We start from the raw sequence: 14,521 nt of genomic DNA, 5'->3' as shown, positions 1-14,521 counted from the left end.
TCGGAACTATGCGGGTTGCTAGTCTTAAATATCACTTATTGTGAATCTTAAAGAAAGAATCTAAAATTCTGCCGCCTTGTGCTCGAGCACAGAATAGCACTTACCTAAATACGGGCCTGTTCTTACCAGTGAATCACTCTATACTGTATTTGAAGTTTTAATTCTGAGTATAATTATCCATCTAGCAGAAATTTGTCTGAAATTAAGCACTCAGAGAACTGCCTAAAGACAAAACAAATTATAAAAGAAATTCGTTTTAAAAAAATAGATCATCAAATTTAAAATCTGCAAACTCAAACGAATAATATTATTTGCATAAGTCTAAAGGCCCAAAAATACACAATTTACATTTCTTAGAAGTAAAGAAATAGCAGATCACAAAGTTGGACAGTAAAAAGTTGTTACTATATTACAGAGACTAGAAGATGAAATGGGGAGCAGCTAGGAAGACAGTAAAGTACCAGTTAGCCAGCACTAACTGGTAGGGGAAATTCTCACAATTACTGACCTGATACAACTGTTTTAGTACATGCAGTATGAGGTATAAAAGGATGAAGTATAAAAATATACTCTGAGATTTCAGATTTTCATGACCAGTTGGGTAAATAAAGGACTTTTTCATTGTTTTCATGACCACTAAGCAAAATATATGACTTTTTCATGACTTTCATGACTTTCATGACCAGTAGACACCCTGTTATAGTAACGGATTCAGCCACGCTTTACACAAAATTTTATTGCACAACGTTGCTCAAACTTTTCCCCTCCTTTTTCTTAACGCACCTCACAAACACAACTTCAGTTCAGATACTCTCAACAATCCTGTAGCAACTGAGCAAGTTCAAACCTGTACAATGTCAACGGCAGGAATCAATCTAACTGCTGTGTGAAGGTAGAGGCAGCAGCATTGTCGGTTTGTGAATAGCGTTGCCAGTTCAGGGTGTCTACTGGAATACCAGAAAGTAAATTCATGACTTTTTCATGACTTTTCATGACCTTTTTGTTCAAATTTTCATGACCATGGCGATAAAAATTTACCATTAGTAATAATAAACCCCTATCATCAGTGGTGCATCGGAACTATGCGGGTTGCTAGTCTTAAATATCACTTATTGTGAATCTTAAAGAAAGAATCTAAAATTCTGCCGCCTTGTGCTCGAGCACAGAATAGCACTTACCTAAATACGGGCCTGCTCTTACCAGTGAATCACTCTATACTGTATTTGAAGTTCTAATTCTGAGTATAATTATCCATCTAGCAGAAATTTGTCTGAAATTAAGCACTCAGAGAACTGCCCAAAGACAAAACAAATTATAAAAGAAATTCGTTTTAAAAAAATAGATCATCAAATTTAAAATCTGCAAACTCAAACGAATAATATTATTTGCATAAGTCTAAAGGCCCAAAAATACACAATTTACATTTCTTAAAGTAAAGAAATAGCAGATCAGAAAGTTGGACAGTAAAAAGTTGTTACTATATTACAGAGACTAGAAGATGAAATGGGGAGCAGCTAGGAAGACAGTAAAGTACCAGTTAGCCAGCACTAACTGGTGGGGGAAATTCTCGCAATTACTGACCTGATACAACTGTTTCAGTACATGCAGTATGAGGTATAAAAGTATGAAGTATAAAAATATACTCTGAGATTTCAGATTTTCATGACCAGTTGGGTAAATAAAGGACTTTTTCATGACTTTCATGACCACTAAGCAAAATATATGACTTTTTCATGATTTTCATGACTTTCATGACCAGTAGCAGGGTGTCTACTGGAATACCAGAAAGTAAATTCATGACTTTTTCATGACTTTTCATGACCTTTTTGTTCAAATTTTCATGACCATGGCGATAAAAAATTACCATTAGTAATAATAAACCCCTACCATCAGTGGTGCATCGGTTAAGATGAAGATCACATTATGTTCTTATTTGTCTAATGTACATAATGTCGATTAGCTGACAACTAATTTTAAAATGCAAGAGCAATTTAAAAGGCGGTAAACAAATTTTTAATTGCGGTTCTTAAATATCACTTATTGTGAATCTTAAAGAAAGAATCTAAAATTCTGCCGCCTTGTGCTCGAGCACAGAATAGCACTTACCTAAATATGGGCCTGCTCTTACCAGTGAATCACTCTATACTGTATTTGAAGTTTTAATTCTGAGTATAATTATCCATCTAGCAGAAATTTGTCTGAAATTAAGCACTCAGAGAACTGCCCAAAGACAAAACAAATTATAAAAGAAATTCGTTTTAAAAAAATAGATCATCAAATTTAAAATCTGCAAACTCAAACGAATAATATTATTTTCATAAGTCTAAAGGCCCAAAAATACACAATTTACATTTCTTAGAAGTAAAGAAATAGCAGACCAAAAGGTTGGACAGTAAAAAGTTGTTACTATATTACAGAGACTAGAAGATGAAATGGGTAGCAGCTAGGAAGACAGTAAAGTACCAGTTAGCCAGCACTAACTGGTGGGGGAAATTCTCACAATTACTGACCTGATACAACTGTTTCAGTACATGCAGTATGAGGTATAAAAGTATGAAGTATAAAAATATACTCTGAGATTTCAGATTTTCATGACCAGTTGGGTAAATAAAGGACTTTTTCATGGCTTTCATGACCACTAAGCAAAATATATGACTTTTTCATGACTTTCATGACTTTCATGACCAGTAGACACCCTGAGTAGACACCCTGCAGTTTTACCTTTTCTAACACGTATTTATTTGTTTGTTTTTTTTTTTTTTTTTTTACTTCAAACAATCCTTACTTTAAAAACTACTCTCGTAGATCATCAACAACTTACCTTAATTGGCTCTAATTCAAGCGGTTCCACTACTTTCTTAAGTTCTCTGATAATAAACTGCTTTGTATACAAAGATCCTTTGTGTTTTAACTAAAAAATAAAAGGAAAAATCCAATTATAATCACATTTTGGTTAGTTAAAATTGACAAAATATTGGTCAAAGAAAATCTTGAATGGATTAAATGAATCGTTATTTTTTAAAATATAACTTTTCAAGCGAAAATTTTACAAAATCTTTAATTAAACCAATTAAGCGATGGGAATATGGTTCTTGTAGCTTAAATAATAAAAATACCCAGAAACCTGTTTTTTTCTCTTTCTTTCTTTATTACTTTGGTGCTTTCTATTTGTTTACTAAGATACGAGGGCCACTATTTATATTTTGAGCCTCACAATGAAAAGAAAGAAAAAAAAAACAGTAATTTGTTATTAAAAATTGATTTATTGTTTTTCGAAATATTCTCCTTTATGATTAATACACTTTTGCATTCCTTCGAACCATTTGTTAAAGCATTTTTTCAATCTTCTTGAGACACCTCTATAATATAGTTTTTGAACACATCAACGGCTTCTTCCGCTGACGAAAATCGTTGTCCACGCAATTTATTCTTGACATTCAGTACAAGAAGCCACTTGGTGCCAAATCAGAACTGTACGGCCTATGACCCATCAATTCGATTTTTTGAGTGTTCAAATAATCGGTTGTTAGACGAAATGTGTGAGAGTTCGCACTGTCTTGATGAAGAATGATCCGACGGCGCTTGTTTGTTTTTCGTATTTGACCGAAGACCTCCGGCAAACAAACTGTTGAGTACCATTCAGAATTGACCGTTCTACATTCCTCTAAAGGCACAGTTGCCACATGACCAGTTTTCCCGAAAAACCAGGCGACCATTTGTTTCGATGTGCTTCGCGCGCGAACAACTTTTGTTGAATTTGGTCCACCTTGAAACACCCATACAGTCGACTGCTGTTTACGTTCCGGCTCATACGCATATGCCCATGATTCGTCACCTGTTACAATCTTATATACGTCTCTTAAAGCAACGCCATTACATTTATTGAGCATTTGTGTGCACCAATCAACGCGAGCTTCTTTTTGAAATTTTGTCAAATTACGATATGTGGAATCCAGCGAGGACAAACCTTTCTCACAGCTACATGATCATGTAATATTTTATATATGCTGGTCGAACTAATGCCTACGATTACCTCAATCTCACAGTATGTCACATGACGATGTTGCAGTATTAGGTTTTGCACAGCTTCAATGTTTTCTTGAATAACAACTGATTTTGGACGACCTTTGCTCATTTCGTCAGTGGGCCACGAGTAAAATCGTTATACCAGCGTTTCACAGTGGCAAGGGATGTGGCTTCATCGCCAAATGTGGAAGGCAGTTGATCGATGCACTCTTGTCTTGATAACCCACGTCGAAAATCGTAATAAATCATCGCACGAAAATTTTCACGAGTTAATTCCATGTTTCTGTTGTCACGCAATCTTCAAGTCAACGTAAACAACACAAATAAAGCTATTGACAAAACATTTGAAGTAAGTTATGATCAACTATGTCAAACACGTTTCTATGCAAAAAAAAAAAAAAAAAAAATCAACACACTGCAATCAGTGTTGCCAAGGCTCAAAATGTAAATAGTGGCCCTCGTATTTTACTAAATGTAATGAAATGCGAAAAAAAAGATTAACTATTTTTTTAAAAATAATAATTTACATGAGTACTTACGGAAATATTATAGAATCCAGAGTTAATGGCGGCTTTCTCCTTATCTTCCTTTTCTTTTTCTAGGGCAGGATCCTCTTTATCCTTCTGTTTACCACCCTCCTCATTTTCCTTTTCTCTTTCTACAAGATCTTCTTTATCCTTCTTTTTACCATCTAAGTTACCAAGTTTCTCCCTATATATGGAAAATTAGTTTTTATAATAAGAAGAAATACTTAAAGAAATCGCACAAAGAGATAAACTGTGATGGAATAAATACTATCGTAATGAGTTCGTAATTATAAAAATCGTACAAAAGAGATAAACTATGATAGAATAAACACTAAGTCTTATCGTAATGAGTCCGAAATTATAAGAATTCCACTTCTAATGCTGACAGCTTTGACATTTTCCACAATTATCAATTATCAGACCAATACAGGACATGTGTAAGCTGCTTTTAACAACTTATCTTCTATTCAAGACACTTTCTTTTTCCTTAACTGCTCTAGTATAAATATTCTACAAGTTTTGATAAATGCTTGGAGTTAAGCAGAGCCTTACTGAAATAATTATCAAAAATTTTCTTACGAACGGGACAAAACTTTGTGCAAGACTTTATACTCTACTTCTATCTTATGGATTATAGTTTCAACAAATCTACGACCATTTCTGCCAACATTCCTTCTCACAGCCACGGGACAGGACGCCACTATCCCTAGAATTACGATAAGCTAAGTTTCGGAGGCAATAATTCTATAAACAGATAAAATAAAAATAAACGAAAATAACAGTCATTTAACACTGAGAAATTACAAAATTTATGCCATGAAGTTTTGGAAAATACTCATTTGTAGTAACAAATTGCTGTTTCTATTATTTACCTACTTAGATTAAGCATGTTAATTTTAAGATAATATCTTAAATAACTGGAATCCTCACGTGTGCCTATTTTCTATCAATGCTTATCGCATTCTTTTCTGCCTAGAGATATAGTGAACATGCCACTCAAATTTCAAAGAGCTGAATAAAAAATCAGCAGATTAATAAAGTCTATTTTAAAGCACCTCTTAAAATTTAATTCAACAGTTAAATATTCACGACATTCATTATAAATTGTTACATTTTCCTCAGTTGTCATGCACAAAATACAAGTATACATAGGATAAAACTATTCGTTGTTTATATTTATATCCAACGCACGAATTTTGGATGGTTCGAAATGAAATTACAAAACTCAGCTGGAGCTAAATGCTACGTTCAAAAACTCATTTTAAAGGTGTAGTCTCTGTCTCTGCCCTTAGTCTCTGTCAAAAATATAAAATCCCAGTATTACGGTAGCCACTTATTCTACAGCTTAAAAGTTTTTTTGAGTCTCACCCCTCTAAAATAATTATATATCAGGCCAAAGTAACTCATGAGAAAACTAGCTCAACCGAATATTAAATAATAGTGCCCCAAGCGACCCCAAATTTTGAATGGATTTACAATACACAATATGAGCCAAAGGTACCTTGTAATTTTGGGAAGACAACTGTAAGTTAATAATAAACAGATATTATAAAGATAATAACTATAAAAATGATTAGAGAGTAAGTTGGAAATAACGTCAGACGTGCATTTGTTGCCAAAAGCACCTCAAAATGTATCATATGACCCCTTCTTATTAAAAATGTTAGACCTGAGTCCAAGATGGTCGTTATGGTATTACTAGACAGTAACAGACACACTTCTACCTTCACTCCCTCTAGCCGTTCTAGACTTACAAGATATCTTTTTCTTTAATTGTATATTGTAAGTGCATTGAAAACTTGAGCTCGTTTGGGGTACTATTTCATATTATTCAATTAAGATAATTTTTCTCAAACGTTATTTTGGTATGATATGGAATTAGTTTAGGAGGTGAGACGCAAAAACCCTGGAAATTGAAAAATACGGACCATCCTACCCACTATATGATTTGTCCATTTTTAAAATACGCATTTCAATCGAAGCGTAATCATACAAACCCAGGTCAACTCCAGTGATATGTTCAAAAATTCATTTTATAAAGTCCAACTGTTTTTCAATTTCGTCATTTTGTGAATACAAAATAGAAACTACAGAAATTGCTCCCTTTCCTCCTGGAGAAAAAGAATTTTCGAAAACGCTGAAACATATACTAACTTATTTTAACAAGGAGTTTATATACCGAGTTTCATTTAACCTAAGACATACTCCAACTCTGGCACATTTTTAAACCTTTCCTTACGATATACATTTTATAATCAAAGTAACACGATAAAGACCCTAGGTCAACCCAAGTGATATTACAAAAATTTTTATATACATTTTAAACGATTCAACGGTGTAGATTGTATATTGGACAAACATACCAAATGGGAAATTAAAATATCGTATAAATTACCCCTTTTCCCCTCTAGAAGCGAAATTTTCGGGAATGCTGGGACATTTGTCAACTTTCTTTAAATAAGGAGTTTATATACTGAGTTTCATCTGTCTGACATAACTTATTTTTAGTATATTTTTAACCCGTCCCTTCTCCTTCAAGATATGCATTAATCAAAGTTACACATGATTTTTTTGAAGTCAACCCAAATGCTAACTACTTTCAAATCTTCACTCTAAACGATTCAACGGTATGGATTTGTATATGAGACCAACATACAAACATTCTACTTTAAATACCTTGGTATAAAGTACAAATAATCCTCTTACCCTTTCGATTCAGCAGCTGAAACAGCAGAAGTTTCTGTGGACGGTTTCCCTTCCGGAATTTTTTTAACTTCTTGTTGTTTACTAGCTTCCTTTGTATTTTTATCTTCTAATTGAGATTTACTTTTTGCACTCTTGTCGCTGCTAGACTTCAAAGGTTCGATAACGTCTGCCTTGCTATCTTTTGCCTCTGGTGTCACATTTTCTTTCTCGTCTTTGTTAACACGTTCATTAGCAGTATTCTTAGAGTCATTACTTGCAACTGTCTTGTCGTTGTTACTGACGTCATTATTAGTCTTCTTTACAGAATCTGTATCACTCACTTTAACCGACTTTTCTTCAGTTTTCTTTTCGCTTCGCTTGGCACTCTTGGGCCCAGGTCTTCTCTTCTCTTTGGGTTCATCTGACAAACTTGAAGGTAGTCTCTTTTTCTTGAGATTGGTTTCCAAGTCAACTTCTAGTTCTGATTTATCGTTTTCGTTATCCGATTTTTCACTTACATCTACAGCTTTTATGTGCTGAACAGACTTCTCAGTTTTCTTTTCCTTTCGCAAGGCACTCTTAGGTCCAGGTCTTCTCTTCTCTTTAGGTTCATCAGACATACTTGAAGGTGGTCTCTTTTTCTTAAGATTGGTTTCCAAGTCAACTTCTGGTTCTGATTTAATGCTTTCGTCATCTGATTTTTCACTAATATCTACAACTTTTGTATGCTGTTTGCTGTCAGAATTTCTTCGTGTTTTACTGATGGCCGCCGTTGGAACATTTTTTTTACTACTAATTTTGGAACTGTCAGCCACTTTCGATGATTTCTCAACAGGTTTGGACATAGATGATTCGAAAGTGTCTTCTACCTCCTTCTTTACAGTATACTGAAGAATATCAGTAGAAATCTTGCATAACTTAACTATTGGCCTCGCTTTTAATTTAGGATCAAGGTTCCTAATTTTAGTTGATTCCCTTGATATGACTCTACTGAACAATGGTTCATCGTTTTCACTCTCGTCGGATGATTTCAGCTGTTTACTTTTTCTGCTTCGAGACTTTTGTTCAAGATCACTTTGATCAGAGGTCTTCTCAACCTTAATTTTTTTCGCTAGAAATTTTGCACCAGAATCACTATCAGTATCTTCGGAAACCTTTCTAACTCTTCCTTTTTTGCTTGGGAATTTCACAGAAGGATCAGCATCACTATCATCAGAAACTTTCTCCTTTTTTATTTTTCTACTAACAGTAAATTCAGCATCACTATTGTCTGATACTTTTTCCGTTTTGATCTTCTTCCGCAGCTTAAAAGGTGGATTTGTTTCAGTGTCCGTGCTTTGCGTTATCTTTTTTGATTTTCGACTCTGTTTTCGAGCTTTCACACTTTGTTCTACTTCACTCTCATCTGTTACTTTATCCTCATCATCACTTTCATCAGAAACTTTTTCCACTTTTATTTTTCTCGGAACAGCAATCTCATCATCGCTGTTATCTGAAACTTTTTCTTTTTTAATCTTTGTTCGCATCTTGGTTGGTGGATCTGTTTCGGTGTCACCGCTCGGCTTTCTTTTCTTTGGTCTTCCTCTCTGCTTTCGAGGTTTTGTACTCTGCTCAACTTCACTCTCGTCTGTGACTTTTTCCACTTTTATTTTCTTTGCAGGCACTGGGACATATTCTATGTCACTATCATCATCATCTGATGATATGAAAGCCTTGCTACGTACCTTGGAAGGACGTTTTTGATACGATGTTTTGGTTTTCTTTTTCTCAATTTTACCTGTAGATTTTGTGAGTGATTGTTTCTCACTATTATCTGAGTCATCATCATTTTTATCACTTCCTTCTGAAAGATTCACTGTTTCTTCAGTATTTTCAGACATGTTTTTTAACTTAGCTCGTTTTGGGCCAGGTTTCTTCTTCTTAGTTTTACCCGTGGATTTCGTGAATGATTGTTTCTCACTATTATCTGAATCATCTTCACTTAGTTCAGTATTTTCAAGCGTGTTTTTCAACTTAGCTCGTTTTGGTCCAGGCTTCTTCTTTTTACCACTTTTCCCTAAGGCATTTTTATGTTCAATAACAACTACTTCGCTGTCTGAGTCCGAGCTACTAGCTTCTTCCATGTTCAACAAATGTGTAAGATATTCAGGTACTGAAATGAGGAAGAAAATACACTTTTGACTACTTTTAATAAGACTTTCATCTAATTATATCAACTAAGGAAATTTTCATTAAAGCGGTTAAGTATGTCAAGGACGATAAAGTACAAAGCTATTAAAAAATCCAATACTATCAACTGAAATAGATAAATCAGAGAAAGCATTACCGATACGTTACTGAAATTACTATGCTAAAGAAAATATCGTAATGTTCTGATCTCTATCATAGTATGTGTTCAAGACTTTCGGCGATGAAGGAAGACCAACAAATACAGAATGTTATAAGATTATTCCATCCTTCGCTCTCACCTTTCGTGAGAAAGCTATAAATAATAAATGACAAACATCGAAATGTTACACTATTATATGAACATGTATAAAAAAATAAACCTCTATCAAAATATCTCTAATGTAGTGGACCACTTTCTTAAGTAAATGTCGGCAGATGGCTGGTTACTTGGATCTCAAGATATAAGGTTTCAATAACGAAGAAAGCTAACTAGTCGTGTCACCTGCAGTTCAATCAGTAGAGCTTCCAGTCAGCAAGCTGGGGATCGGGGCTCCATGTTAGGTGATATATTTCCGGCTAAACTTACGGTGCTGTTCTTATTGCTCTATCCCTTATACCATGAACACAGCAGTGTGTATGGGAGGAAAACGATACCTCTAATTTTGTGCCTCCCTACAAAAATACTAAAGAACAACAAATAATTTTAAATGTCTCCCATCTCAAAGAAAAGAGGTACTGGTATCTTGCAGAAAGATGTTGGCATATTCATATTGATATTGTTGAAATGACTGGGAGAAAGTCATACAGTAAAATTATTGACGGAAAGCTGATACTAATGACAATTTTTCAATCTTCACTTGAGCAGGAAGGTGAAGAAGCAAAGACCTATCAAACAGATGAATAAGGTGAAAAACACAAAACACTTCTCATTTATTCCGAATTTGGGCGTCCGCTTTCTCCACGTTTTTTCGCTGTTATCTCCTTTGCACACTTTCTACAATTTGTTATTAGGTTCATTGATCACTGCTCTTCACAAACTTTTAAAAGATTTTGCTGGTTATCAACGTATTGCTTCACAAATGTTAAAACTGTTAGTTCATTGCCTTTGTACATTCGCCATTTAATAACATAAATGCTAGTTTCTTTCCCACAATGCAACTGTTCAGTTACCTTGCGCCAAGTAGTTCCCTCCGCTCGCCGTATAGTCCCATGTTTATAACCGCTTATATATAACAGATGAAAAGACTTTTCGAGAGTCTTATATATTATCAAGCACACAAACGATCAACATATCCATATCTTTCCTGTAAATTTTAAAAATTTTGCTGGAAACGGACGCCCAACTTTGCAACTTAACCCGATAATTGAAACTTCTATGAGAAGTGGTTCAAGTCACTGTTCTAGTCTACCTAAAGTTTTACCGAGCAAAATAACCTAACTTAAACTAACCAAACCTATCCTATTCTAAACTAATCAAAGGGTTCGGCTATTGCGTCTAACCTAGAAGGAGTTGAGCGATTACAACGAAACTTGCAGGATTCATAGCTCATCAGACAACAATAAAACCGAGAAAAAATTAAATGTTCTATTTGCAAACACAAAGGAGGGACGGGGGAAGGGGGCAAGGGGCAAAATCCTAAAAAATTGTCCAAATGGCACAACACTCATACATATCAATCAGAAAAACGTTCTGAAGACAAAAAAAAAAATAAATAAATAAATAAATAAATAAATAAAATAAAATAAAATAAAATAAAATAAAATAAAATAAAATAAAATCTTTCTACTGCTATTTGGAGGGAGCATATTCCTCCATAAAATTCCTATGGTTCGGCTCTTGGGTCTAGCCTAGAAGGAGTTAAGCGATTGGAACGAAATTTGCAGGATTCATAGTCCATTGGGCAACAAAGAAACTGCGAAAAATTGAATTTACCATTTCCAAATACAAAGGAGGGACGGGGGAAAAACCCTACAAAATTGTTCCAGTGTGCCACAAAACTCATAAATGTTAAGTAATCAGAGTAACGTACTGAAGACAGAAATAATTTTTAAAATTTCTCTGCTGGTATTTGGAGGAAGCAGAGGGGGATATTCCTCCATAAAATCCCATGGTTCGGCTTTTGGGTTTAGCCTAGAAGGATCTGAGCGATTGGAACGAAACTTGCAGGATTTATAGCCCATCAGACAACAATAAACCTGCGAAAAATTTAAATTTTCCATTTTCAAATACAAAGGGTGGACGCGGGGCAAAACCCAAAAGAAAAAATTGTCTAAATGGATCAAAACTCACAAATATTAATCAGAATAACGTACTGAAGACAGAAATAATGGGCTATAAATCCTGCAAATTTCGTTCCAATCGCACAACTGCTTCTAGGCTAGACCCAAAAGCCGAACCACAGGATTTTATGAAGGTATATGCCCCCTCTGCTCCCTCCAAATAGCAGTAGAAAAATTTTTGAAAATTATTTCTGTCTTCAATACGTTATTCTGATTAATATTTATGAGTTTTGTCCAATTTTGGGGGGTTTTGTCCCCCGTTCCCCCTTTGTATTTGCAAATGGAAAATTTGGTTTTTTCGCGATTTTATTGTTGTCTGATGGGCTATGATTCCTGCAAGTTTCGTTAAAATGATTCAGCTCCTTCTAGGATAGACCCAAGAGCCGAACCATTGGGTTTTACGGAGTAATATGCCCACTCTGCGTCCTCCAAATAGCAATAGAAAAATTTTAAAAATTATTTCTGTCTTCAATACGTTACTTCGATTAATATTTATGAGTTTTGTCCAATTTGAACAAATTTTTGTGGATTTGCCCCTCGTTCCTGCTTTGTATTTGCAAATTGAAAATTTGATTTTTTTTTCGCGGTTTGGTTGTTGCACAATAGACTATCAATCCTGCAAGTTTCGTTCCAATCGCTCAACTCCTTCTAGGCTAGAACCAAGAGCTGAACCCGTACCCTATCCTATCCTGAACCAACGTAACCTAACAATGTTTAATGTTTTAATTGCTTTTTTGTAGGTTTAAAACTGGAGGGGTAACTCTAGAAACTTAAGTCGTTTAGTTTACTTTAGGTTAGATTCTTTTAAGCCTAAGTACTTGCATTTTCCATTTCTCCCTAAATTCTGAATTTTTTCTGTGCTTCTGGACCCCGTCTGCTAAACATTTACCAATGTCTTTAAACCTAAAAATATTGGACATACTTTGAGGGGGGGAAAAAACTTCAATTTCGTGCAAAATGTCTTTGAGAACGTTTATACAGTTAGTGGAAGGATTATCACTACTAAACAGCCGCTTTAGTGCATGAAACATACAGTTCTGTGACAACATACGTTTTGAGACAGAGTAACAGGTCATGGTGTATTAAAATTTATTCCACATTGAGAATTAAAATTATATTAATTTTCGCAAGGCTGATACCTGAACTGGGTCTGCACTCCAAAATAGTTACACCATTCTCTTCCCTTAATTAAAACACTAATATACTAATAAACTAAATAAAGCTTATCAACAATCACAACTCCTTACGAAAACAAAACCAGAATTTCGTGTTTAACTTGATAGCGTTGAAGGCTACATTCGTACTTGACTTCTTGTATTATATATATAATGTTCAATTGAAAATCTTCAACACTTATGTGTTAAATTAATATCTTTACGTAATGTAAATATTTCACTTCTATTATATAGTACAATTATTAAACGCCGGTAATCACAGACTAGAATGATTACATGGTTTTGATTAAAGTCTGTGGGTAAATTGGTGCATTAAATAGTGAATTTCACATTCTTCCCAAATCACAACTGTTATCCACACATAAGGCACATTCCGTAATGGATTGTGCAGTGTTCGAAGTGGTGAAAAAGGCAGGGGCGGTATGTTTAATTACGATTTTGTCTCGACAGACCAGCTATCTATAGTTTATCCAGACTTAAAAGTGGACTGTTGGTCTTCTCTCTCTCTCTCTCGTGGGGGGGAGGAACATGGTCCCACCCGTTCAATGTTCCGGGGAATCCCTTGAACAAGCCACGGTGGTGTATATGCTTGCTACAACGAGGTTAGATTAGTGGCATGGCGTAGATGTATTTTATTGGGACCACAGGACGCCAATTAGAGGTCAAGGTGGTTGAGAAGGAAAAGCTGTAGGAGATGATAGATAACAGTAGTATGTTTCAGCGATAGTATGGTGCTGATAGGAAAAGGTCCATAACCAAGTAGAGCGTACAGGGAGCTAAGAAAAACAGGGCGGTAGCGTGTCGTAAAAGGACAAGAATAAGTGAGATGTTCTAGGGTGCCAAGCTCCTGTAGGCAATAACAGAGAGGAGTATCCCTAAGGCCCTGGCGGTACTTCTGTAAGGGAGTTTGGGCGGTATATAGCCGTAGGCGACCATATAAAATATGATGTGCATGGGTCCAAGAGGGGTAATATGGCCATTTACGGGTAGTAGGAGATGGTTCAATCTGCCAGTAATATTTACCTGGTCCTCCTCGTGTCTGACGTTGGAAATTATACCACTCTCGATGTCTTTGCTCTTCTAGTTGTGGTAGAAAGGTACTGGCCGGGAGTTTGAGGTTCAGAGGCTGTAGGAAAGCCCCGCGTTTACTGAGTTCATCCACTGTTTCATTGCCAGGTATGTTACAGGGCGAATAAGAGTATAAAAAGGTTACCTGATCTCCCCGTTCTTGTAGTTGATGTACTTGTTGAAAGATGTTATGGAAGATCCAATTGTCCGGCAGCTGGCGACCTCTGGTTTGGAGGCATCGAAGAACACTCTGACTATCACTACATATGCAGGTATTAATTAAGGGCCTTCACTACAGCGAAATTAAACTACCGCTAATTTTAGAGTTTTTCTGTGATATCTTCAAAACAAATAGAAATATTCGAAAAGCAGAAACGTAGTGAACTAGAAAATACGATTTTGCATGTGATACCTTTGCCATAATTTACCTATTTGCTTTTGGTATGCCGCTATTTACAGAACCCGCAAAAAATGCTAAATCTATCTACAGTTGCAAATCGAAAGCAGATAGATGAGTTGTAATAACGGTATCACATGCAAAATCGTATTGTCTAGTTCACTACGTTTCTACTTTTCGAATATTTTTATTTG

General features: G+C 35.2%; 1 protein-coding gene across 2 annotated transcripts in view; it reads right to left on the bottom strand.

Moving 5' to 3' along the window:
* Window positions 1-13,281, bottom strand: part of LOC145694957 (uncharacterized) — a 70,207-nt gene extending 56,926 nt beyond the window's left edge. The window contains exons 1-4 of one of the 2 annotated variants that reach the window (XM_081771767.1): window positions 12,827-13,281; window positions 7,260-9,390; window positions 4,566-4,737; window positions 2,822-2,911 (exon numbers count right to left, since the gene is read on the bottom strand). In XM_081771767.1, coding sequence (XP_081627893.1) covers window positions 2,822-2,911; window positions 4,566-4,737; window positions 7,260-9,361 — 2,364 coding nt within the window. In that variant the 5' untranslated portion in view covers window positions 9,362-9,390; window positions 12,827-13,281. The remainder of the gene's footprint in view (window positions 1-2,821; window positions 2,912-4,565; window positions 4,738-7,259; window positions 9,391-12,826) is intronic. The other variant, XM_081771768.1, reaches the window with a different exon arrangement.
* Window positions 13,282-14,521: the final 1,240 nt, after the last annotated feature.

Source organism: Thermobia domestica, chromosome 9 (genome assembly GCF_964235325.1).
Source record: "Thermobia domestica chromosome 9, izTheDome1.hap1.1, whole genome shotgun sequence".
NCBI lineage: Eukaryota > Metazoa > Arthropoda > Insecta > Zygentoma > Lepismatidae > Thermobia > Thermobia domestica.
The sequence above is the reverse complement of the archived record's forward strand: the minus strand, read 5'-3'. Positions and strand labels throughout refer to the sequence as shown.